This window comes from Haemaphysalis longicornis, unplaced genomic scaffold (genome assembly GCF_048455015.1).
Source record: "Haemaphysalis longicornis isolate Haplotype H1 unplaced genomic scaffold, Haemaphysalis longicornis Haplotype H1 scaffold_1, whole genome shotgun sequence".
Classification (NCBI taxonomy): Eukaryota; Metazoa; Arthropoda; class Arachnida; order Ixodida; family Ixodidae; genus Haemaphysalis; species Haemaphysalis longicornis.
This window is the reverse complement of record NW_027526203.1, coordinates 369,658,310-369,683,289: the sequence shown is the minus strand read 5'-3', so window position 1 is coordinate 369,683,289 and position 24,980 is coordinate 369,658,310. Positions and strand designations below refer to the sequence as shown.

General features: G+C 47.6%; 1 protein-coding gene across 2 annotated transcripts in view; it reads left to right on the top strand.

The window, feature by feature from the left end:
• Positions 1-10,366, top strand: part of LOC144155069 (uncharacterized) — a 72,594-nt gene extending 62,228 nt beyond the window's left edge. For both annotated transcript variants that reach the window (XM_077686304.1, XM_077686305.1), the window contains 5 exons: positions 279-403; positions 1,916-2,011; positions 2,696-2,959; positions 5,645-5,829; positions 6,318-10,366. In XM_077686304.1, coding sequence (XP_077542430.1) covers positions 279-403; positions 1,916-2,011; positions 2,696-2,959; positions 5,645-5,829; positions 6,318-6,651 — 1,004 coding nt within the window. In that variant the 3' untranslated portion in view covers positions 6,652-10,366. The remainder of the gene's footprint in view (positions 1-278; positions 404-1,915; positions 2,012-2,695; positions 2,960-5,644; positions 5,830-6,317) is intronic.
• Positions 10,367-24,980: the final 14,614 nt, after the last annotated feature.

Here is a 24,980-nt window from a genome sequence, read left to right as displayed (position 1 = left end):
TTATAAGAGACATCTCATATAAGAGAAATAAACTGCTCCCCGGTACGGGTCTCTTATAAAGGGGTTCAACTGTACATGCCACCAGTCAGAGCCGTTTTCTGAGACCATATTTTTGCTGCAGAAGCACTCGCTGGTTCCTATCATCCATCATGGCTCCAGAATGCCAGACCACATGCTTGGCTATACTGGCCTTCACTGATGGGAAAACTATGCTCTAGACTTGTTGCGCACTAACATCATGCAACATTGTAGATTATGGCTGTTATGATGTATTTCAGAGGGCAGTACGGGAAGCACTGAAAAGGTGACCACACCATCGCTCACTGAAGATGATGAGCGACCGGAGAAAGCGGAGGAGGAGAAGAGTGAGAAGGAGGAAAGAGGGGAGGGCCTCAACGGCACGGTTAGTTCTGCCGCTCTCACCTGCATGTCCTTAACACTTGCACCCACCAAGGTGAAAAGGTATTACACTGAAAAATATGTTCAGTGTTTCCTTCAGTTTAAATCACCTTCAAGGTGACTGATGGTTCCTTGATAGTTGTTCTGTATCACTGGGGCCCTGCAACTTCCAGTGCAAGTCACCTGTTAAGTAGATACCAGCCACAGAGCTGTCGTGCATTTAGTTTTTCAGGACTCAGACTCAAACTTGGTGAACAATATTGAGCTGAGAAAATTTATTTGGAAAATAAGTGAAATTTTGTATGTATTTATAAACATCGCATATCTTTTTTTCTTGTCCTGTTTAAAGTGGTACATTTTCGTGCTTAGGGCATCACATTACCTGAAACCGGCCCTGTTTGGCGTTATGACAAAAAAAAAGGAAGGGGGGGAAGCTGGGGGTGTGCTTCTTGTATCTCTATTTTGTGGCTGGGTATTTTTTTCTTTCAATTGTTTAATCTACCAATGCCCATCCAGGTCGAGATCCTTTTCACAATCAATTAAATTTTTTATATTTTTGTCAAAGGTTCTTGAGAAAGCAAAAACTTTCTGGGCTAAAAGCTGTTGCACACAGCTTCACGGTGCCAATAAAGCCAGTAATGCTCTGTTGGGGAACACAGCTGAAGCACTTTCATCGGCTGGTCCAGTTCAGTGCTGCAAGTTAGGGAGACAACCTATCTGGGGCATGTATAATTTTCATGTCTAGGCGGGCTGGAATGGGGCAAAATTTCTTGCGGGTAGGGTAGCCCCTCTGGGCAACGTCCCTGCACTCGCGTGATTCACTCCTCACAGTCAATCTTGCTGAATAAGTCTTTCAGCTTCAGAATACTGCCCAACCAGCCAGAAGATCCCGGTGAATACAAGAGAAATGTAGGGACTAGAAACGGTAACAAAAGTACCTGAATTGCAAGCTGGGCTAGTTGGTTGCAGACCTTCATGATGTAGACCTTCAGGCATGATGCAGACCTTCAAACAGTGCAATGGAAGAGCACAATAAAAGAGATAAAAGCTATCAGTCTGCTACTCTCATGAAATACATAAGCAAAGGCACCAATCATTCTTGTGCTAACACAAAACAGTAGAGTATTGTTTAGGGACACTGAGGTGTAGAAGTGAGTTGGCCTGTAATGGTTGTGCATACATGCACACTCGCGCATACATTCATGCATACACACACGTATCAGCTTGCAATCATGTAAATATGGTACTGATTGCAGTGCCAAGTTCGGGGTGCGCCTAATATGCGCGGAAATAGAAAAATCCCATTTTTCTTGACCAAACTGGGGGTTCTCCTATTATGCGAGTGCACCTATTATGCGAATAAATACAGTATTAAGCAAAATGGTTTTTCCGAGGAGCGCCTTTTTTTATGGGTGAATGCTTGCTAAAAGTGCGACATGTAGTGTGCGCAGCAGTAGGTAGAAAAACAAGTTATATCGTTTTCTTTTCTTTTTTTTTTTTTTTTCTTTTTTTGCAGGAAGAGCCTTGCAACAGGTCCCACCATGGAGAAGAAAGACAAGAGTTTTCATTCACTCTTTATGACTTCAACGGTCATGGCAAAGTGACAAAAGATGTGAGTTAAGGTTTCATTTTTGTATTCTCATAGTTTTTCCTTTAAGCACTGGGCAGAAACATTTGACTGCTGCCACAGCAGAAGATCGTAGCATAAGCTCGTGGTATTAAAGTTTCCGTGCTAGTTTGGTGAAACATAGTTACGCTGTGGCAGTTTCAGTGTTAAATGGGGCGCTTTAGCATAAACTTACTGTAAACCTTCCGTAGTCTGCAAAAGCTCGGATTGGAGACCATCAAGAGCGCCACCAGAGGGATTGTGAGTGGTTTGTCCTAGCTGCACACACGATCTCTGCCTTGATGGGAATTTATTTATTAATAGCGTGATATTTCTCTCGCATTTGGGAACATTGCAAGGCGCACCTCGCCCAAGTTCTGATTTGTGGAGCCTGTTACACTGAGAATGTGTGCATTAAATTTATCTGACAGAATCGCCCTCCCTCTCGTATCTCAGTGCCATGTAAAAACCCGCTCTCCTCCTCTTGCCCAATGACATCACGCACTTCCCTCCTTGAATATTCCCCATGTGCATACTGCTTTATAAACACCCATCGTATGCACGTCTGCAAAGTTGCAATATTACTGCTCGTGTTGCGATCAAGCTTGTGGGTTGCAGTGAGACTTGTGCCAAGTTATAATGGCATGATAGCGACTAACCGAGGCTTTCCTTCATTTTCTTTTCTTGCAGGACATTGCAAGTCTTGTGAGGTCAATTTACGATGCCCTGGGAAAAAAGAGCCTGCCGAAGTCCGGCAGTCGCACCATCAAGGTGCGGCTTGCGATTGGGCCAGATGAGGACAGCTGCCCGGTGCGGACACGGCCCCTCTCTGAATCCTCAGCACGCAGCAGTGCGCCCACAGCCTGCACGCTACTCACAGACGACCGACCCCCCAGCCACAGCAGGGCGCCAGAGAGCCTCTCGGTTCCTGTCCACCGCAAGTTCCCACCACAGGTGAGTGTCCCTGCTCCAGTGCCCGCCTGCTCTTGCGGCCCTTCCCGCCAACCGAGATAAGGGCACCTTGGCACTGCTTCCTCTTGCAAAAGGACGCTCTGGAGCATGGTGGCTCACAGCGTCGGCTTTATAGAAGTGCTAGCTTCAAAGGTCATGCTTTGGTGGCAATGGCACTCCCATCCTCTTTCGAACCTGCACCTGCCCAACTTTGTCATGCTTGTTTGAACTGGTGGGGTGGCCCCTTGCCTATTTTAGCTACCAGCAGCATGAACTATGCTAACTGAGCAGTAGGAGCTATTTATACTAATGCATTTGCTGTGTCTCTTTAATTTTGTGGTGGTGCATGTCATGTGGTGTGGAAAGGCAGAGCGCTGTTTTTTTTTTTTTTTTTCTTAACACAGGCAAGGCTTTCTTTAAGCAGACTTCACTGGCAGGAGTGAAATTTTGTGGATTTAAACAGAGCAAAGCACTTAAAAGTTTTGCTGACAGCTGAAAGTGCAATACGAACCTCTATTTTCGTAAAAATAAGCGATAAAGAATCACGAAATGTAACAAATTTGTTTACCATTCTGCCATTTAACTTGCAACACTTTTCGTTAGTGGGAGCGCGCCACTTTTTGATAAGAAAAACTTCTGCTTTACGATGTGTAGTGCAGACTTCTGTTTTGTCACTTATTGCTACTGCAAAAAACACACTGCTAGGTGTTATTCAGTACACAGCTTAAGTTCACTTGATAAATTTGTAGACCTTGCAATTAAGTACAATTGTTTTCTGAGGCATAAGCTATGGCACGTTTGCAGTGGCATACGTAGGGCAGAGGGGCAAAGGGACTGTTCCCCTGCACAAGTTTGATACTCTGGGTGCTAGGGAACGAATACCGTATTTACTCGCATAATCCTCGCACTTTTTTTTTCCGGAAAAGTCAATGCTAAGTTAGGGGTGCGAGAATTATGCGGGGAAAAAAAAATCCGGTGCACAGTGTTGCCAATCTGCCTTTTGCCAATCCCGCTAAATGTAGCGGTCGTTTTTTGTATATGTAAGCTCAGTGTTGCCAACAGCAGCTATTTCTTTTTATTTTATTGTTTACAATGTAAACAGTCTTTCGTCGATCAGCGATCATGAAATTGCCGCCTTTGCTTTCTGGCGCGCGCCCTATCTCGTAGTCGTCAAGTGCGTGCCCTACCCCTGCAGTAACGCCAGTAACGCGCATTGAAGTCAGTGACGCCGTGTTCGATCGCGTACTCTATCGCTTTCAATTTGAAAGCGGCACCAAGCACAAAACAAAGAGATCAAAAAGTTCTCAAAATGGCAGCGAGCTATCCACCGTTGACGCGAGTGATGGGACCACGACGACGAGACGACAGCGGGCTGCGCGAACGCCGTCTAGTTGCGCGCACGCGAAACCGGCTCAAGGACAGTGTGAGCAGCGTGTTAGGGCGCCTGTTTAACAGGCGCCCTAACACGCTGCTAGGGTTGTTAGGGCGCCTGGATGGCCTTGGATACACAGCGCTCTCCGTCGAACGGAGAGGCGGCGGGGGAGGGCGCGCATTGGAGAGCGCGTGCACCATGCGGGTTTCGCGAGCAGGCAACTTTCGCCGCTGCAAAGTTGGGGGTGCGAGGATTATGCGAGGAACCAAAAAATCCAAGTTTTGGTGGCTCACATTAGGGGTGCGAGGATTACGCGAGTGCGAGGATTACGCGAGTAAATACGGTAACACCACTGATTCTGCCTATTGTCAGATAACGGCTGCCGATAATTGTTTTAACACTGCAAATGACGCACCATTGAAGATACGTGGCTTTGTTATATCACCACAAGCATGAGCCATTTTACAATGCGTGGAAGAAAAACGCATGAATAAACCAAGCCAAAAGTTATGTAGGACATGCCTACTGCATTCTGAAGCTTCTTTAAAAATTTTGAATTGGCACTTTTCCTTTCTTTTTTTGTCCTAATCCTTTCTTCCTCTTTTTAGATGCGACGCATCTCTTTAACTCGCCTTGTCCCTCAGGCGTCTTCCGTTGTCCGTAGTCCGCATCCCTCCCCCATTCTCCTCGCCGCGCCAGCTGCGCGCTAACGCCGCTCTCACCGCAGCGCCATCTGCGTGTTAGTGCTCGCTCCCGTCGCCGTGCCAGCTATGCGTCAGCGCGCGTTAGTGCCCGGTTAAACATCTAACACATGCGCATGCGCTGCTCTCTCTCATTGCCCTCACCGTTAACGCGCGGTACATATAAACGCGGTAACTGCGCTGCTCCGCTCAGTCGTTCCGCCGCTCCGATGACATCCGATGACCACTGATGATTTGAATGGAGACTAACAGGCCTGCTATCGCGATGGTCGGCGCAACCGTACGTAATATAATGGAAACAACAACAAATTGACACGCTAAATGGAAACAACATTACGGAAGTGCAACGGAAACCCCACGATGCGTCGCATGTACCCATGGTTCCTCTCGCGGGAAGATGGTGTATATTTTTTGAGGAAGAAAGGATTAGGAATGAAGTCCTGTCTATGCACTGCATTTTTATGCGCTAGATACTGAAGGTAGTCTGTAAATTCTGTTAATGTCATGTACTATTTGCATACTGAATAAAGAATATGATGCATCTGAATAGAGTGACTGTAGTTAAATTAGTATGTGCAGGCTCAATCATTCATTTCCGCCCCCCTTCTTTTGCAGGCAGAAAATGTGACTTCGCCAGGAAATAGGTGCAAACATTCGTCGGGTGGTGTGCCACCGTCACCATTAGGCAGTCGCTCACGCCGGGCGAAGCCTCGTGTTCACCAGCGGCATGAGCTGCTGCAGTGGTTGAAGGAGAGTACAGAAAAGGCTTGCCACCAGTCAGCGGTTGCAGAAGACAACAGGTGATTGACTACAGCTCGTTGGGCAATGTTCTGAAAAGCCTCAGGGACGAAATGCAACACTTTAGTGGAATTGCACCTCATAGTGACTTGAACCGCTGTGAAGTTGAGCACCAGAACTAGCCTCTTTTCAACAGTGCATGTTTGGAACACTTACTTTAGGAGCAAAGATCTAGTTCAGAGGTTGCACTTTTTTTTTCTTTCTTTTTTTTTTTTTTTTTTGCCTTTTGTTTTTCCCAGCTAAGGCCTTGTGGTCTGCTCCTGCCGACACAGGACTGATCAGCCCAGCAAGTAATTGTGCAGGCGGAAAAATAGCAGATTAATGAGTAGGTTTGTGAGGGATGTGTATCAAATTTTTTCTGCCTTGGCACCAGAATGGCTTCATTTCAGGTTTGTCCTATGTTCGAGTTATCTCGGATTGTGTTCGTTCAGGCTGGGCGAAAGGGCAGTCCCAGTGGCCGCCAGGTTCTGAAGGGTTGCCATGCGTGCAGGCGGCAGCAGGCCCGCCGGGCGGAGGTGCCCCGGCCGCCTGAGGCGGTGCCGTGCCCGCTGCTGGAGCCCGAGTGTGCTGGGGGCAGCCCCCAGTGCTTGCGGCGCCGGCGCTCCAAGTCGCACGAGGAGGAGCCCCCAGCCGGCTGCCGCGGCTGGCACCACCACTACCGTCACCGGGAGCGGGACCTTGAGCGGCAGCGCGCCATGCGCCAGGTGGCCAGCTGGATTGAGCGCGAGCAACTTGCGGGGCCCCCACCACCCCCCGCACAGCGCCACGAGCACCACCACCTGCACGAGCACGTGCACCACCACTACCACCACTATGTCGACTGACCGCCAGGTGGCACGAGTGTCCCCTGTCAGGGGGGAGCCTGTTCTGCTGTGGACTCCACTGCCTGTTGTTCCTTGGAGGGTGTGGACCAGGCTCTTCTGTGACACGCTCGTCGAGGGCTCTGCATCATTGTGGGTCTGTGTTGTGAGACTGCTTCGGTGTGCTGCACAACGAGAAAAAGGCGCATAACGTGCCAATTGTGTTTTCCCGGGCCTCGAGAGTGAGACCTTGTTTCCATGGTGAGAGAGAGTGAGGTGACCGTGAACAATTTACAAATGATACCCGCTCCTTGATACTTTATTTACACACGCACAAAACAAATGCCCAGAATGGGCTTACTTGCAGTTGTAAGTGTATAGGGTGTCTACGTTTAGGAGGGCTGTAATGTTCAGTGCTTATTGCTTTTTTTTTTTTTTTTTAATCCCCCAACCCCCCATTTGTGGCTTTTGAGTGTGCTCAATGTATTTGGTTGTGTGTAATTAGTTCTTTGCCATGATGATGTTAATGGCAACAAGAAACGACATATGCGGGGCAAGCACTGTTGTGGTGTTGATTTAAGTTCCAGCAGTCATTACTGTCAAGATTTTCTGCTTCTCCCATTACGTCTTCTCTCATAGCTGTAAGGCACAGCCTTACAGCTTTCTAAATTTGTCAATTTTGCAAAGTCTTTAAAATACTGGAATCGTGGAGATTGCTGCCAGCATTACTTGGGGCAAAGAAAACGGCTCGTCTCCATCCTGGAGGAGGAAGAGGAGAGGGATTAAGATGCCACTGCTGATGGTGCATTATTGACGAGCAGGATGGAACATCACTGCCTCCTACACCAAAGAATGTCATTCCTTTCTTACCCTGTGTCATGCATCCAGTATTGCATAGCCATTTTGCCCAGAAGAATGTATAATCGTGCAAACTGGTTTTTGTAATGGGTACATGGCGATTTTATTTGCAAACTAAAAATGAATTGACTACTAAAGGGTAACCTGTCTGATTAAAAAACCAGTGTGTGGTTGCCTAATGGTTGCGAAAGGGTTGCTTGAGCTTTCATATAAATGTGCATAACTGACTTCTGCATCAGCCAGCATAATTTTTGTCATAAGCAGCCTTGAACATGGCTGTATACAAGTGTAATTTTTGGCTATTGTCTGGATCACATTGAATTGTATTTAGACTCATTGTGTGCAGCACACATGAGGGATCAAATTCTGGTACTCTGCAGCTTTAATGGTTATCACAATGAAGCTTGCAGATGACATTAAGAAAAAACAGAAGAGCAGAAAAGCAGCTATAGTCACATACTAACACAGCGTTGAATTTTGCTTACACATGTTTTTTGAGCTTGTAAGCACATAAAATGCCAAGTAATGGGCCTTGTAAAAATTTAAATGCCGCTGCTAGGAGCAGTAGTAGTTCATGCCTCAGATATTGCCAAACCACTGCCAATAGCATATCTGGTGTGCCTCTTAGCCAATGAAAAACAAAAAAAAGCTAAGTACTTTTTGTCATGGGGCTAGAATACTTCAAGGGTTCTAGTGCTACCAGGGTGGTGGGAAGGTGTATTTGTAGTAGTTTGGAGAGAGCACCTAGGGAGACACACTGATTTTTGATTATATTTGTCGGTCTTGGGCATTATGACAGTTCTCTATTGAAAACTAGTCTTGTTTGGTAATGGTAGCATGAGTACATTTGCTTTCTGCAATATCTGTTCTGAAAGAGGTTCATGGTATTTGAGGATCTATGTGCATTTCTATCAAAGAATCTTGACGGAAGTGTGAGAGCAGATTCCTGAGCTGGCAGTACTTCGCATTATATTTCAGAATATATAATATGCACTTGCAGCCAGGGTCCTGACTAGGATTCTGTCTATTGAGTTGACCTATAGTGTTGTGGAAACAATGACAGTGTATGTTGGAGGCATTTAGCCAGATTAGAGCTGTTTTAAAATGTATTTATTGCTCCGTGCAAAGAATTGGCCTCAATTTCTTAAAGGGGAAGGAATTCTAGTTGCTGCAGGTGAGAAAACAAGTACACTTGACGCTCCAACTAGCGTAATGTTATTGGGATTTCTTACTTTGCATGAAAGCAAGAACAGCTAAATGAAGGAATGCAGTGTGTGTTGTACTAGGTGGGTTAGGTAATCTGATCATTTACCCTTTTGCATCTTTACGGGTTGATTGCTGAACACTTCATTGTGTCCAAGATGTCTTTTTTTTACCCCCACAGCATTCCTTTGTATAGGTAGCAAACATTGAGGGACCATTTTCTTTGTACACTGCTTGGTGGGTGTAGAAACTTGCGAATGTATGCGTGGTTGAACCAGAATCATTGTAGTGTAGTGCACAGAAATTAATATTGCTTACATGTTCATAAAATGTTTTGTACGTCTTCTGCCTCTTCAGCTGCTTCATCGAACCATTGCTCAGTACGTTCGTGCTGCAGGGTGGCCTGCAGCCGTCTATGCAGGATTAAATTATATTTTTACATGTGAAATGCCATCACTGATGTATGCAGGATAAATCAAACATGGAATTTGTGTATAAGCTGCCAAATGTGCATTGGCTGTTTTGTTTTTGTGTATAGGTGCTGCAGACTTTACATCTAGAGAATGAAATAATTTATTGTTTGCTGCTGTACAAAATTGAGAGTGCTCGTTCATGTGCTGGTGTCATTAGTTTTTTTTATATACATATAAAAGGTATAAAAAGGCAACATCTGTGCTCTGTATACGAGTTGTGGCATGGGGTAAGGCAGGTGTGCTGAGGGGGTGTCCTAGGATATTGTGATGGACAGCTGTACTCACTCACTATCCTACTTAACTAGTATGAAGATTGCTACTACACCTGTTTATGGGGAGGGGGGGGGGGGCATAAATTGTCAGCTTTGTTGTAGAAGAGGTAATATCTGTATGCGTGAGCAAATGTGAATTTTGCTGCCGAGTAACTCGTTTCCAGAGGTAGCCAAGGGGACTGCTGTATAGTTCTACTATGTTCCAGCTGCTGAAATAGACATTCCTTTGTCAGCCGAGGCAAATTGTGCCTCCACACCCTTGCTGTGCCAATATTGGCGACGCTTCTGCATAGAGCAGGTTTTTAAATGAGGTAGCCAAGATGCATCAGCCAATGAATTTACTTCGCAAGGTGAAACATATTTGTGGGTGGGAGTAACTGGCAAATTTTTGCCTTTATTTGTACTGCTGAGTGCACTCTACATGCCAGCTCTATCCTGTAAATTGATGGCAATAAAGGCAAACACTTTTTTTTTCTTAAATCAGTCTCTTTTTTGCCATGTGTAATCAATCGCCTTTTATGCCTAATACTCAGTTGTTGACAACTTTCGTAGCTTGTACATAGAATGCTCAAAGAGTCTCAGGGATCATAAAAAAACAGTGGGTAAGCATTGAAGTGTTGCACTTGTTGTGTATAAACATTTGGCCTCCTTGCCATTATATGCATAATGCCATTATTGTAATGCCATGCTGTCAAAGTGTGTTGATGATACGAAATACTATGTTATTCTGCCATAATTTCAACCTGTGGAGTATGTGTAAGTTATTTTGTACATAGACGTGTGTACCTTGCACGAAATGTAATTTCAGTGCTGCATTCAGAGCAGTGGTCACACCGAATAGCCTGGTAAGGGCTAATATGCTCTTTGCAATTGTACAATGCCATAACTGCTCTATTGTACTGAGTGTTCTAAATAAATGTTACAACTTCCAATTGCAATGAGTTGATGTTGCAACTGCTGAAATTCCCATTTCGTATTGTGGGAGGTGCCAAGCGATCGACTAAGCACATCTATGGCTGCGGTAATCAGTGATTTTTTGTATTGGGGAGAAAAATTCCCATTTCGATTTCATAAATTCCCTATTTTTAGCACATTCTCCCCGGACGTATCTCAAGAATTTCCTGCAAATTTCCCTGCATTTTCTTTTTGCATCTGATAGATCTCTACATGGATTCCTGTTCAGTTTTGGGCGTGAGCCAGCGCCACTTATGTCTACTTTACTAGCCTTCCAGTCGCAGACACCGTTCGGAGAATCAGTGTTTCAGCGTGAACTAAATTCCACTACATTTGCCACTCAGCAGCATTCGACTATGCATTTCACGTTTTGTACCAAACAGTATGCTTACTTTGCATGCTGAAGCTCTAAGGGAAAATTGCTGGTATAAAAAAAAAAGAGAAATTATTGGGTAACTTGAGGTAATTTTAGCTCAGCATTGGGATTGCTGGCGCCATCTCTTGTTGACAGCACGTGGACCTAGGTGTACCCAAAATACTTTTTTGTATATTGCGCAGGAATACATGCGAACAGGCTTCAGCCCTTCAGCCGCCACCGCTTCACGCTTTACTAGCTCTTTTTCATGGAGTATTCTTTCCTCTATACCCACCATATTCTCCTATTGTATGAACGGGATTGGAAGTGGTCTTGGATGCTTTTGGCTTGCGGGGACACGACTGCGGATATTTGAACATAAATCCAACAAAGGGCTAAGGGAACTGAAAAGAAAAAGTAATAAATTATGCGAGGCTCAGTTTGCTGACAGCTTTTTTTTCCTTTTTACTCCATGACTCCTACAGTTCCCTGCATCGATTAAAGATTCCTTCTTTCCCTTTTTGCCAAAATTACTGCTGAAAATTCCCCGAAAAAGGGAAAATTCCCCACATGGAACATAAGTGGCGGTAATACGTTTGAGGTTTCCAGTATTTTTTTATGCAATTTCGAAAGATTTTGAGAACGTGGACTACTTAAAAAAAATGAAAATCTCGACAAAGTGGGCTGAACTTCTGCAAGTGTTGGAAAGCTTGTGCAGGCCTTCCCAAGAAACCACGGACGTCCTTCGGACGTACGAAATACAGCCGAACATCCAATGCCCAGCTTGGACGGCCACTGTAAGTCCATGTTTCGGACGTACAGCGGACATCCAGACACGGATGTACAAGTCCGAATGACATCCGCCAATGGACGTACAATGTTACTACGAAGTATCAAATACTAGATTAAATTGAATATAAAAACAAAAACGAAAAAGCTACTTTGATTTTCAGTTAAAAAGATTTTGTGCGTCAACACCCTGATTGTATATTGCAAGCTTCGCCTGCATACTTATAAAATTCAGACTGATTTTTTTACTTTTTTGAAGCAGATCACCATTTCCAACGGTTATCTGTTTGGAGAAGGATATATAAGAATGGAGAACTGCTAACGAATCATGTGAAGCAAGTTCACCGTGTTCATGTATGCCTGTCTGCCCGGTAGTGTGTTGGCCTCATGTACTGCAGTATTCATTGTAGGACCTTCTTGTTATGCGATTCTGGAAATTTTTACTGAACATCCAAAATACATGCGATTTCGGACCTCCGACTGGACGTACGGAAGTGTTAAATCCGGACGTCCCACGGACGTACATGGTACGTTTATCGGCACTAATACGGACGTCATACGGGTGTCCGCTAGAGCCAGAATGGACGTACGGTGGCCGGCCGACGGACGTCCGGTGGTTGCTTGTACACACTGGATAGGTCTCTGGTCGAGTGGCGTTCTTATTTGGCGTTTAGATTAAATGGACACCAAAGGGTTGTGGGCATAATGGGCCTAGCTACGGGATAACAAACGACCCCGGCTAGCTTCGTTAGAGACGTCTCGTGCCAAAGTGGGCTCGTTGGTTCCCTGCGGGCTAAGTGGGGTTCAGGGTGTTCCCCCTTAGCCCGGAAATGACCCATCCAAAATGCCCCAGAGAGGTTCGCGGCGTCCACAAGGGAGACGCCGCGATGGGTTCGACTCACCGACACAGGCGACGACAGGCTCCAAAGGGCCAGGACGAACCATGGGGTTTATTGGCCGAGTCGTACAGTGCATAATAACGCCAAGACCGGGTTAAGAACTACACTGTACCGACACGCGTCCTACGGCGTCGCCCAAACAGGCGACCATAACCGAGGTTGCACGCGGGCCGCTCGCAAGGTGACCAGAGGCCTACCCTGCGCGTCCGATCAGGGCCAAACAGCGCCCGACCGGCGGCGCGGCGGGGAGGAGACGAGCCAGCCGGGGACAAGAAGCGCCCCGGTATCCGACTCCCATCTCCTCCATTCCCCTATCTCCCCTATCCATGGGACCAGAGCCAGAGCAAGACCCAGAGCAAAAGCAAGAGAGAGCGCGAAGCGCACGCGCCGCGCTTATACGCCTCGAGCGCGGCCTGTAGGGGCGCCACTGAAATCCCCCTAGCGGCCCGTTTCGAAAGCAGGCGCGGGAGTCCGCGCCCCGCTCCCCAGTGCCGCCGCTGCTTTTGCGGCACGTTCACGAATGAGATTTACCGTTTGTGGGCGTTTGAAATTCATGTTTGTGTGGAGCAGTCACTCTGTTCGCAAATGGGGTGTGTTTACGAGAGTGTAAATGTTTCCGACGCCATCTTAGTGTGGTACTTTCGGTCTGTATAAGCGCCAGGTGTGTGTCACAGCCAGCGTCGCGGAACCGGCGTATGATGGAGCCGATTGTAGTTACACTGACCTGAATTTACTAGCCGTGTCTCCGTAACCACCGGTTCCTCATATGTTCATGCTACGGCTATACACTACGATTTAAATCGGTTTTTTGCGCTTACATAATCAGCGGAGCACTCATACCTGACAGCACACCAGTTACGTTTGCCAATATTATACCTCAGATATTGTTCACCACCATTTACAAGCCAGTTTGTGTTAATTTCGGGAATATTCAACAAAAGTACGATGGACAATGCATAATTATACTCGGAGATCAGCACACGACAGAGTCGTCTTGTGGTGAGGTGCGCGCCCGCAGACCTTCATCTGCTACATATATCCTCTGCGAGCAGCGCGCAGACGGGCTTACAATATAATCCGCGTCCGCGACTAAATGCTTCTTCGAAATATCGTCATATGGCACAGGGAGCCTGCAGAATAAACCAGAAACTGAAATCAGAGGGCCTTATCACATACCACACTCTTCCAACGACACATTTCGTCGCTTGTTGAAAAGCCTACTCGGTATACTTCCAAAAATTCGTCCACCGTACGATCAGCTCTTCGTTGAAGTAGACAAACAAAAGGAAAGTGAACGCGAGATTTATGTGTGGGTTTACTAAAACGTTCATTGCTTGATTCCGCTCCGCATTTGTACACGGCGTCCCCCCCACCGATTTCTCGCGAAATAGCAGTGCGTTTCTCGTATAGTTGGTCCAGTGAAACCGTCTTTAGCATGCCAGAAGCTGCACTGTTTTTTTTTTTCATTTCCGTTAGAGCTATTATGTTTCTAAATTTCGCATTGGCACAGCATTTATTTTTCTGTGGTTTCATTTCCTTGGTTCTTGCTATATGGGGTGTGTGGGCACATATTTAACGACGCACAGGCTTGGAATATACTTTACATTTTCGCATGGTTTATACTCTTATAAAAGGCATACGTTATTGTCCGGGATTAGGTAATCACATCCCCGAAACATATTTTTCTGCGGCGTATATATGCGAAACGAAGCCGCATTCGTTGTCCACGCTGCAAAATGAAGCCAACCTCTCATTGTGCCATTATCCGGTATAAACGAGGCGTCAGTAGAATTCATTTGTGCCTGATGTTTTGGAGGTGACATGGGTGATATGTTGCTGCCGTCGCCGACGCCCGGAAGAGCGGCGACGAAGCGCGCAGAACCGCGTCCCCGGGTAGCTCTTGCAGGCGATCGCGTACTCTACGAAGACGCAGCTGCTTTTTAAGTGACCTAAACGTACTCTTTGCCTATAGTCGTCACCATAACAAGTTTTTTTAGGGCACGGAAAGGCGAAAAGAAGCGAAATAGAACCAAAACACTGCACGAGCCCCTATCAGTCACGCAGCGCAAATCCCGTCAACGCCGCGGAGAAGCGGCGGAAGGCGGCGCAGCGATCGCGAAGCTCGAGGCGTATAAGGAGCGGGGGAGAGGAGGCAGGTTCCCGGGCGAGGAGGAGCGACAGCGGCGGCAGGACAGTCGGTGCCCGCCGGCGCGTCGGCCCGCGAGGTGACGTCACGTGCGCGAGAAGCGCGCTCGTTCGAACATCGCGCTCGCGGGAGGGGGAAAGGGGATCAAGCGGATCCCCACAGGGTGGAGGCAAGTTGGCCTGTATTGGTAGATTATGGTGCTGAGAGTCTAAATACACCATTTTTGCGACCAGCAGTTGTTTAATGGGGCAGAAAATGCCATAAATGTAAAAACAGGCGACAACACCCCATACGCTTTTGGGTACTACGGTTTGTGACGTGAACGGCGAGAGCTCATTGGAGGAGCATCCATAACTGTTTTCCTAAAAAAACAGTTCCCAAATGGTTGAGCACGCGAAATGTCAATCAAAATTTTCGATGAGCTGATGTGATTTAAACAACACAGATCTAGCCTTTACATTGCGAGACAGGCTGCTTCCCTCAAGCTTCAGAGTTGGCCATCATGCTTTGTTTTGTTTTGGAAAAGCATTGGTGCTCAATCAGCGAAGCCAATAGCCTACCACGGTGAATGCCCGAGCTCCTGCAAGCAATATCCACGGCAGGAAGTGGCAAAATGGAGCAAGATGCACCCGCCTCAAGCTTCTAATTCGCTCTCCGCGCGCTGAGGTTGCTATCGGATGGTATACTGTTCCCGCACCCTTTTCGAACATTATCGCCTGTGAAATTTACCCAAGCAACCACGGATGTCAGAAATACAGCCAAACGTCCAAGGCCCAATTTGGACGGCCACTGTACGTCCATGTTTGGACGTACATTTTCGTATGTACAGTGCCAGAAACGGATGTACTAGTCCGAATGACATCCGTCAACGAACGTGAAAAGTTACTACGAAGCACCAAATAATGGCGTAAATTGAATATAAAAGCAAAAACGAAGAAGCTGCTGTGCTTTTTAATTGAAAAGATTTCGTACATCAGCACCCTGGCTTGTAGGGTGCAAGTTTCATCTGCATATTTCTAATATTAAGCCTAATTTTTAAAATTTTTTGAAGCACTTCACCAACTCCAGCGATGATCTCTTTGGGGAAGGATATATAAGAGTTGAGAACCTCTAACGAAACATGTAAAGCATGTTCGCTGTGTTCATGTATGCCGTCAGTACCAGTACTGCCCCGACGCCCAAGGTTACGGACTCCCGTCTCGTCAGTACCGTCAGCCAGGTCGCCGATCTGCAGAGTTCCCCATCTCTCCTGGAGCGGCTCGAAGCGTGCACCAAGCAAAGTCAGCCTTCTTCGGCAGACTCAGGTGATGTGGGAGGCACTGACGAGCCTCGTTGTTACCGACCCTCGCCTCGCCAACCCGATCAACCAGGTGCACGACTTGCTTCCCCCCCGACCCTCTCCACCGGATCGCCTAGATGCGTCCAAGCGGGCGTTGCCGTCGTCGTCAGCGGACACCGCCGTCCGACGATAGTGAGTTTTGAGGATGGGAGGGTTAACGTGGTTTGTGCATTTATCACCTTATGCTGGTGCGTTTTCTTACTTTGAATGTCCAGGGCTTTCGGGACTTGGACAAACAGAGGGAGGTGATGCACTATGCTCGGGCGCAACACGTTGACCTCTTTTTGCAGGAGTGCAATTTTCGTACTCCACGCGACGTTCTTTCGTTTCGCGAGCGCTTTTGTGTCCAAGCTTTTTTCACCCTGTCTGACAGGATGGCTTCGGGCGTAGGCGTTGTATTTCTGCGTGAGAGCTTGCGCCGCAAGGCTCATTGTACTTATGGGATCGGAGGGCGCGTGCTTGCAGTTGATTTTTTCTTGCTTGCTCGTCGCGTCCGAGCTGTTGTAGTGTACGCACCCGCGCAACACTCTGACTCTTCCTCTTTTTTCGCATCCCTCGACGCATTCATGCTCGAACCTTACCCAACGTTTTTGGTGGGTGAATTAATTGTGTAACCGACCCTCAGCGTGATGTACGGGGACGTGGGCAAGGTAGACGCAATCATCGCAAGCGGCGAGCCGTGCGCAGACCTTGGGCAGGCCCGTCTCGGACCCCTCTGTACTCCGGCACATTAGAGCGGGCTCTCTTGACGAGGGTGGGCTAGCTACTGTTCCAGAGGTTACACTCGCTGACGGGTCGGCGAGCACGAGGGCTGAAGATATAGCCGAGGTCTTCGTGGGACATTTCGCCACATTTTGCTCGACCGAGAACGCGTCGTGGGATGCAGAGGAATTTGAGGACAAGGTTTTGTGGGGTGCTGCCGTGTGTGCCAGATCACCTTGTCGATTCGCTGTGTGCTCCCGTGGATGCTGACGAGCTCGGCGAGTGTGTTAAAAAATTGAATGGTGCGTCGGCGCCTGGGCATGACGGGATTCCTGCTGGGTTTTACAAGAGGTTTTTCCCGGCCATTCAGGGTGCGCTTCTTGACATGGTGAACGGCTTTTTTCTCCATGGAGTAAGGCCAGAATCCTTCCGTGAAGGTCGCGTAATCTTGATCGAGAAGCCAGGCGGGGATCCTACGCAGCCCCAGGCGTATCGACCGATCACACTCCTCAACACGGACTACAAGATCGTAGCATCCATTTTGGCTAGACGCACCAGTGCCGTTTTACCCGATATTATCAGCCAAGCGCAAACGTGCAGCGTGCCAGGTCGCACGATTTTCTCGTCCCTGGCATTGACGCGTGATTTATTCAGCTATGCGACGAAGATTGGCACCTCTGGCTGCTTCATCTCCCTAGATCAAGCGAAAGCCTTCGACAGAGTGGAACATCGATACCTGGCAGGCGTTTTGCGCCAATACGGCTTTCCGGCCGACTTTGTAACAATGCTTGAGCTGCTGTACTCGAACGTGAGTGTCAGACTCCTTGTCAACGGACTATTAAGTAGTCCGTTCTCCGTCACCCGTGGGATAAGGCAGGGATGCCCCTTGTCGCCTCTGCTTTTTGTCATTTGTCTAGACCCGCTGCTCCGCCGTATCGATGCAAATACCGCCATCCGCGGCTTCCCGTTGCCAGGCATAGGCCAAGTCAAGGTGTCTGCGTATGCGGACGATGTTTCCCTGTTCATTCGGGACGAGGACAGCTACCAAGTATACGGTGAGCTGTCTGGAGCTCGACTGAATAGGGGCAAAAGTATGGCGGTGCGCTTCGGCACATTTGCATCTAGCCTGGCGGGCGACGTAAAATGGGTTACGGGTGTTCGAGTACTTGGTGTGGTTTTCCATTCCTCGGGTGAAGTGGCGCGTAGTACGTGGAAGCGCCTCCTCGAGATAGCGGAGCAGCGTCTTGCGGTTGCGTCAAAGTTCAGACTTTCCCTCGCAGAGCGCAGCTACATAATTAAGTCGTCCGTCTCGGCGGCGCTTTTTTATGTAGCACACGTAGCTAAACCGCCACGCCATTTCACCCGTCAGCTCGCCACGAAGTTTGGGTGGTTCTTTTGGGCGGGCAAGACGGAAACAGTGTCGCGTGCGCTGTTGAGACTGCCCAAGTCAATGGGTGGTTTCAGTCTGCCTTGCTTGCAAACTATGTGTAGCATGCTGGCCGTACGCGCAGTGTTCGACCACGGCCGGACTGGAGGAGCGGCGAACGCGCACGAGGAGCGGCGAACGCGCACTTTCATGAAAGTGCGCGCCCGCCGCTCCTCCAGCCCGGCTGTGGTTCGACCTAGTGGACTCAACTGAGTACCCAGGGAGGGCGCTGCTGCAGTACTTTCTGGGAACTCACCGCTCAATGTTTTATGACAAACGCATTGCCGGTCCCTCTGCTGAGCAGTCACCGCCATTTTATGCCTATGTTGTCAAAACACTGAGAAACGTCCAGTCAACCTTGCCAAGCCTAAATTTTAGGGAAAGCACAGCAAGCGAATTGTGCGAAAAATTGGCAATAAACCAATTAGATAATCAGCAGATAGCAAGATCACGCGGTGTCCGTTGGCATCAGCTGACTTCGACGGAGCTTCCTTCTGATGTTAGGGATTTAGGATGGTTGCGTGGCTGGCAAGTTCTTCCGACGTGTGACCGTCTGGCGAGATTCGGCATTGTGCGTTCCTCACGGTGCCCGCACTGCGGGCACACTGAAACATTGGAACATGCCTTGTTTCAGTGTCGTGTAGCGGCAACGTTTTGGACTGTGCTAAGCAGGTTGTTTGGTGTTACACTTAGAATGAGCACACGTTCAAATGACACGTTGGTGAACTTCCTTATGTGTGCTGGTGCATTTGTATTATGGCGAAATCGTGGTGCCGCGTGTCCTCGCGCCCGACCGCAACGGGCGATGTTTCCATTGCTGTGGCGTGTGCGGTCAATGCTTATGAATCACTTAGACAATGAGTTGGCAGTTCTAGGTGAAGAAGCCTTCCTGTTACGCTGGTCCACGCGTTTCATAGCGGTCAGGAATAACATTCTGAGCATCACTATTGTGCCGTACTGACTTTCAACGAGTTTCTGAACTGTTTCTTTGAACACGTGAACTTTTTGTGCATTGATTTCAGAGTAGCTTAATTGTTTCATCACCATAGAGAATTGTTGTGCAAAGTGTAGGCTGCCCGGAGTACTTGGAAACTGATTGTTTTTTGTGTTTTTCGGGCAGCGCTGTTACCACTAGTCGCTGCGTGCTGATATGTGGTTTTATAATAAATTCTCTTCTCACACCGTCAGCCCGGTAGTGCGTGTTAGCCTTGCGCTGTGTACTATTCGTTGTATACGCACATTAGCTTCCTCTTATGTGATCTTATGTGATTCGGGAACTTTTTACTGAACATCCAAAATACAGCCGATTTCGGACGTCCGACTGGACGTACGGAAGTGTTAAAACCGGACGTTCCACGGACTTACAAGGTACGTCCATCGACCCTGAAACGGACGTCATACGGACGTCCGCTAGAGCCGGAATGGACGTAGAGTGGACGGCCGACGGACGTCCGGTGGTTGGTTTAGGGTACTTATATTGCAAAGGGTTATCTGAACGATCCGAACAATTGTGCTTTTCTGTTAGCTGCGAGCCACGTACTGTTGATAAATAATCCATAAATTGTGCGTGCGTAGCTCTACCCTGCTCCGCCTGGCCACGAAAACTACTAGAGACGGGTGCGGAAGCGAATGTGCATTTCACGCCAGGTTGGCGCGCCGCGTGAGTGAAGAGAATTGAGAGTTTTAGCAGTCCGTCTGTTGCGTCCTGTACGTAGTTACCGGGTTGACCGGGACGCGACTGCGCCTGCGCGCGTGGAAGGGCGAGGAGGAAGGGAGAGGAGGCGCCCTCCACCGTGGCGAATGCGCGGACATGGCGAAGGCCGGCCCGCGGAACTAATCCCCCTATGGTGACGAAAACCCAAGTGCCCAGACGGGTCCCGGTCAACATGTATACGTAACTACGTACACGACAGAACGGACGGACTGCTAAAGCCCTCTAATACGAGATGGACGTGATCGCCAGAAGAAGAGAGGTGAAGGTTCCCACTTGAGCGACGCATAGCCGGGCAGTCACGCTTGCGCGATATTTGAAACGCAGTGTCTAGAGTTACGTCTGACGGAACCCAAAATCGAAAACTAGAGTTACGTCCGACGGAACTTTAAGCCAATTTCTAAAGTTACGTCCGACGGAACACAGAACGCAGTGTCTAGAGTTACGTCCGACGGAACCCAAAATTGAAAACTAGAGTTACGTCTGACGGAACTTTAAGCCAGTTTCTAGAGTTACGTCCGACGGAACCCAGAATTGAAAACTAGGGTTACGTCCGACGTAACTTTAATTAAGCCAGTTTCTAGAGTTACGTCCGACGTAACCCAAAATTGAAAACTAAAGTTACGTCCGACGGAACTGTAAGCCAGTTTCTAGAGTTACGTCCGACGTAACCCAAAATTGAAAACTAAAGTTACGTCCGACGGAACTATAAGCCAGTTTCTAGAGTAACGTCCGACGGAACCCAAAATTGAAAACTAGAGCTACGTCCGACGTAACTTTAAGCCAGTTTATAGAGTTACGTCCAACGGAAGTTTAGGCCAATGTTTTGAGTTACGTCCGGCGAACGTAAAGCATTAAAAAATTACAGCTAACGGCATCAAATACCATGACGCTCCATGGGTGTAGCCCGAAACAACCCATTCCCGTTTGAACCCGCCCCGCTTGAACCCATTCCCGTACCGCCCTTCCCGTTTGGCCCGTCCCGTGTACGCCCGTTCCCAAAACGCCCTTCCCGTTTGGCCGCTTTCTGTTTCAACCCGTTCGCAAAACACCCTTCCCGTTTCAACCCGCTCCCAAAACGCCCGCTTCGAATAGCTCAGATAAGTTTCTGAGCTCGCAGTTCACTTCCCAGTGAACGCAAGCACGTCTTGTAGAATTCTCAAACTTATCTTGTGTAGCCGTCCAAGACATCTTGATCTGCACATTAGGACAGCTACCACACTTCTATACGACATCTGGGCAAGACCTCCAAGATGTCTACGCAACACCTGAAGATTTTTATAGACATTGCCAAGACTGGAGATAGCCATCCTGTAGCTCGGCTAACGCGACGCTATGCCTGAGCTACAAGTCTTGCAAGATATTCTAGATGATATCTCAGAGACTGCTAAAAATTCCAACAAGACGTTTACAGGACGAATACTAAACACCTCATAGCTATCTGGATTGAAAGCAACAAAACGTTTATTCTCCGTTTTGACGACATTCTCAAAAATTTTGAATAGCAATCTACGAGAAGACTTCTAAGCATGCCAGATAGAGACATAATGTCTTGTGAAGATGTTTTCTAGTAATTGTGGAGACATAAAGGAAAACCTCTCACAGCAGTTTACGCCAGCGGCATTGTAGCCATCTTGCTATCATCTTATTAAGATGTCATCAAGACGACTCTTATAGCTCTCTTCCTGTTTTACGCCCAGGGGTATATAGAAATGTGGTTATCAGAATAAGAGTGCACATATATAACTTATTTCATCTAAAACAACTTTGATATTGTATAGATGGGACAGCATAACCACATTTTACTGCATTTCGTGTGGCCTGACAAATCTGACTGAGCTAAAGCGTCTAGACACACCTTAAATGCAGCAATAAGCACACTGAGCAACTTTTGCAAGACTAGCAATTTTATTATTCAAAATACACATGACAAGTCAAAATAGAATAAAAGGTGGCCAAAAGATGTGGGAGTAAAAAAAAACGATATGCATAAAAGGCAAAAATTAGAAACAACCCGTTCTATTTGGCTGCCATAGCAATTAAAACATGCTTATAAAAAATGACTAGATACTGAATGCCTTTCAGCCTTTCAATGTTATAGCAAAAAAAAGTCAACTGCAAGAACTAAAAAGAATGATCATAAAAAATAAGTTAGGGATCACCGAAAATATATCAAAACATGTAGAGAGAGAGAGGAATTTTATTGAAATGAAATAAACACAGAAAGGTCGGCCTGACGGTAGTATATCTGGCCAGCTATTCTGTGTGTGGGAAGGGAAAGTGGAGGAAAGAGTGTGGATAGAGGACGAGAGAGATGAAGATGGCGGAGAAATAAATGAAGGGCTATGTATAGAAGATGCCTATACCGATACGGTGTATGCGTTAAAGTTAAGCCGGACGGGCCTCAACTACAATATCTCTGAGAGGCCGCTGCTGCGCAGAAATGTCAGCACAGCTTTGAGAGGCCGCTGCTGCGCAGAAATGTCAGCACAGCTTTAAATGCACTGTAGGAACGCTTCGCGTCTGGCCAAGGTCCCAGCAGCGCTTCCTCCGACACCACACGACAGTCCAAACGGGCCAATGTTCGCACTAATTGTTCTCGAGGTTGCGCATAGCGTGGACAGTGGCAGAGAACATGCGAAATAGTCTCTGGTACATGGCATGTCTCACAGTCGGGGTCACTCGTAAAGCCAATGAGGTGCTTGTAGCGACGGGTAAAGGCTACGCCAAGCCGTAGTCGGTGAAACAGCGTGGCGTAGTTTCGCTGAATACCAGGAGGTAACCGAAACTTGCAGTCGGGGTCCAGGCGGTGAAAACCTATTCAAAGTGGCCGAGTCTTGATGATGTTTGAAGTGCTGGAAATCCAGGTAGGCTGATCCAATGACGGAGAGTTAACCTTCCTGCGATGAGGTAAACACACTAATCTGAGTATACACAGACACGCACCCAAATGAAACACCCGATGGACACATTTTTGTGTAAGGAGACTTTTTTAGACCACAAGGCAGGGCAAAGGTAAATGCTTAAGGTAGCTACTATTTTACAGGTAACCAGTGAACTCTTGCTGAAAAAATTTTTAATGAACCATTCTTTTGATACATGGAAGGCCATGGGTAGGGGAAGTCAACAGCGACTGATGATAGGGGAAGGGGGCTAGTGGGTATACATTTAAGATGCTTCAGAGTGCCACTTATGCAAGATGCCAATAATATGCCCAATATGACAACGTCAGGTTAATAATCCAAATTAGTTGCAGGAAATAGTAAAACGTTGCTTGACAACTATTTTAGGCAATATAAAGCAGCATAAAATCATTTCATCAATTTCCACAATATTAAAGCAAATTTAGAAGAGGGGCAACACAAACACAGGGGGTGTGGAATATTGGCTGCATTCTCTTCCAGGCTACTACCCACAATAGAACATCTTTTTTGTGGTGGACATTTGGCAAAATTGTGCATCTTGCAATGACAAAATATTAGGCTTGTGCGAATAGTGTTATTTTAGTTCGAAGCGAATTCGAAGCAAATAGTCCTGGGTTCGAATATTTTCGAAGTGAATTCGAATAGTCGCGCAGAAAACCGGGCTAGTTGGTACAGATTCATCTTCGCAGCGCACAAGTGACAGGACAAAGGGGAGGAAAGGCAGGATACATCTTCAGCGCTTGTCCAGTGTTTTCCTCCTCTTTGTCCTGTCATTTGTGCGCTGCGAAGATGAATTCGAATAGTTGTCAGGTGTCCGAAGAACAAAACAACAGTTGAAGTTGTTCTATGCAAAAGTTTTTATTTGTGAGGTTAGAACATACAAAGGCATCACAGAGAATCCTGTGATAACATGATAAAAAATCGCGCCAATCCACCCCGTGAATGTGGTTGGAAAGCAAAGCTGTAAACGGCACCCATAACGATTACTCATGCGACGTCACTTAAATTCACTCACATCGCTCTACAAATAGCAAAACCAGAGAGAAGTGAAATGCACTTAACCACACCATTTATTACTTCAAAGAGACATTCTTGTTAAGGTTAAATCAATGCATGAAGCATGAACGGTGTTTGGTTGAGTTGTATTGGTGTAGCACAAGAGTGGAAACTTTTTTTATAAAATTAAAGTAAGCTCCAACCCGGTGTTAGACGATCTGTCTTCTCCGTCTCTGCGCCGCGGACGGAGGCGACGAGATTTGCGGCAGAGAAGGAGCAGGGGGAAGAAATACTTCTGTTCAGATTTCTGAACGGCCCAGAGTGCAGCCCTGGGGAGTGATTCCTTCTTCCGTGGGGCCCATATGCAGTCCGCGCGCCTGTGTTCTGTCCACCCACTGAAGCTGGGTAGGTAAAGAGGGCCTGGAGAGCAGCATCTCCCATTGCTCTGGTTGGGTAGTTGACGGAAAGAGAGGAGGGTGCTCAAGGCTAAAGCCGCACACCCCGATTACGGGGCGGAGTGTTCCTACTTCTGAGCAAAATTTACATTCAGCGTCGTAGCGATTCGGATGCGTTAAGTGAAGACGCGTTGGCTGTGGGAAGGAGCCCGGATTGTATAAGCCGTAGGGTAGTTTGTTGTTCTCTGGAAAGGTCAGGGTAAGGCGAAGGTACGGTCTGTCTCAGAATGCGATAATGCTGGGTTATCTCCCTGAACGTGACAAGCGGGTGACTGACCTCGTGCAGCTCCATAGCATGGGAGGTAAAAGCACAGGCTTATTGGGTGGGCGTATTTGTTGTCCTCCATTGAAGTGTGAGGGGGGTGTCCAGATGAGCTGAATGAAACCGTTTGAGGAGTGGTTTTTTAGCACGTGCAGTGCAGGTCAGGACACCCAACCCTACTGGTAATTCCAGTAGGTTTGCTGGGAATCAATGACTACCCTCCGAACCCCTGGTTGAGCGAGAGCCAAGGTGATGGCTGCCTCTTCTGCTGGCGTCATTTCTTGTGTCCTAAGAGAGGTACACGCAAGGAGGTTGGTTCTGAAGGTAGCCACGATAATGGCGTATCGCTGCCCTCGATGTTTGGAGGCGTCTGTGTAGATAACTGCATGATTCCCATCGAGGGTGGTGTTTAGCGCTTGAGCCCGTGCTTTTCGGTGACCCTCGTCATGTGAGGGGTTCATATTTCTAAGCAAAGGGAGCATCTTTAGTTTTACTTGCCAAGAGTCTGGGAGTACGTCAAGCGGAGTGACATTCTGGGCTGCCCAGCCAATCTGGTGAAGCATGCGGTTACCCATCGCAGTTCTGAGTC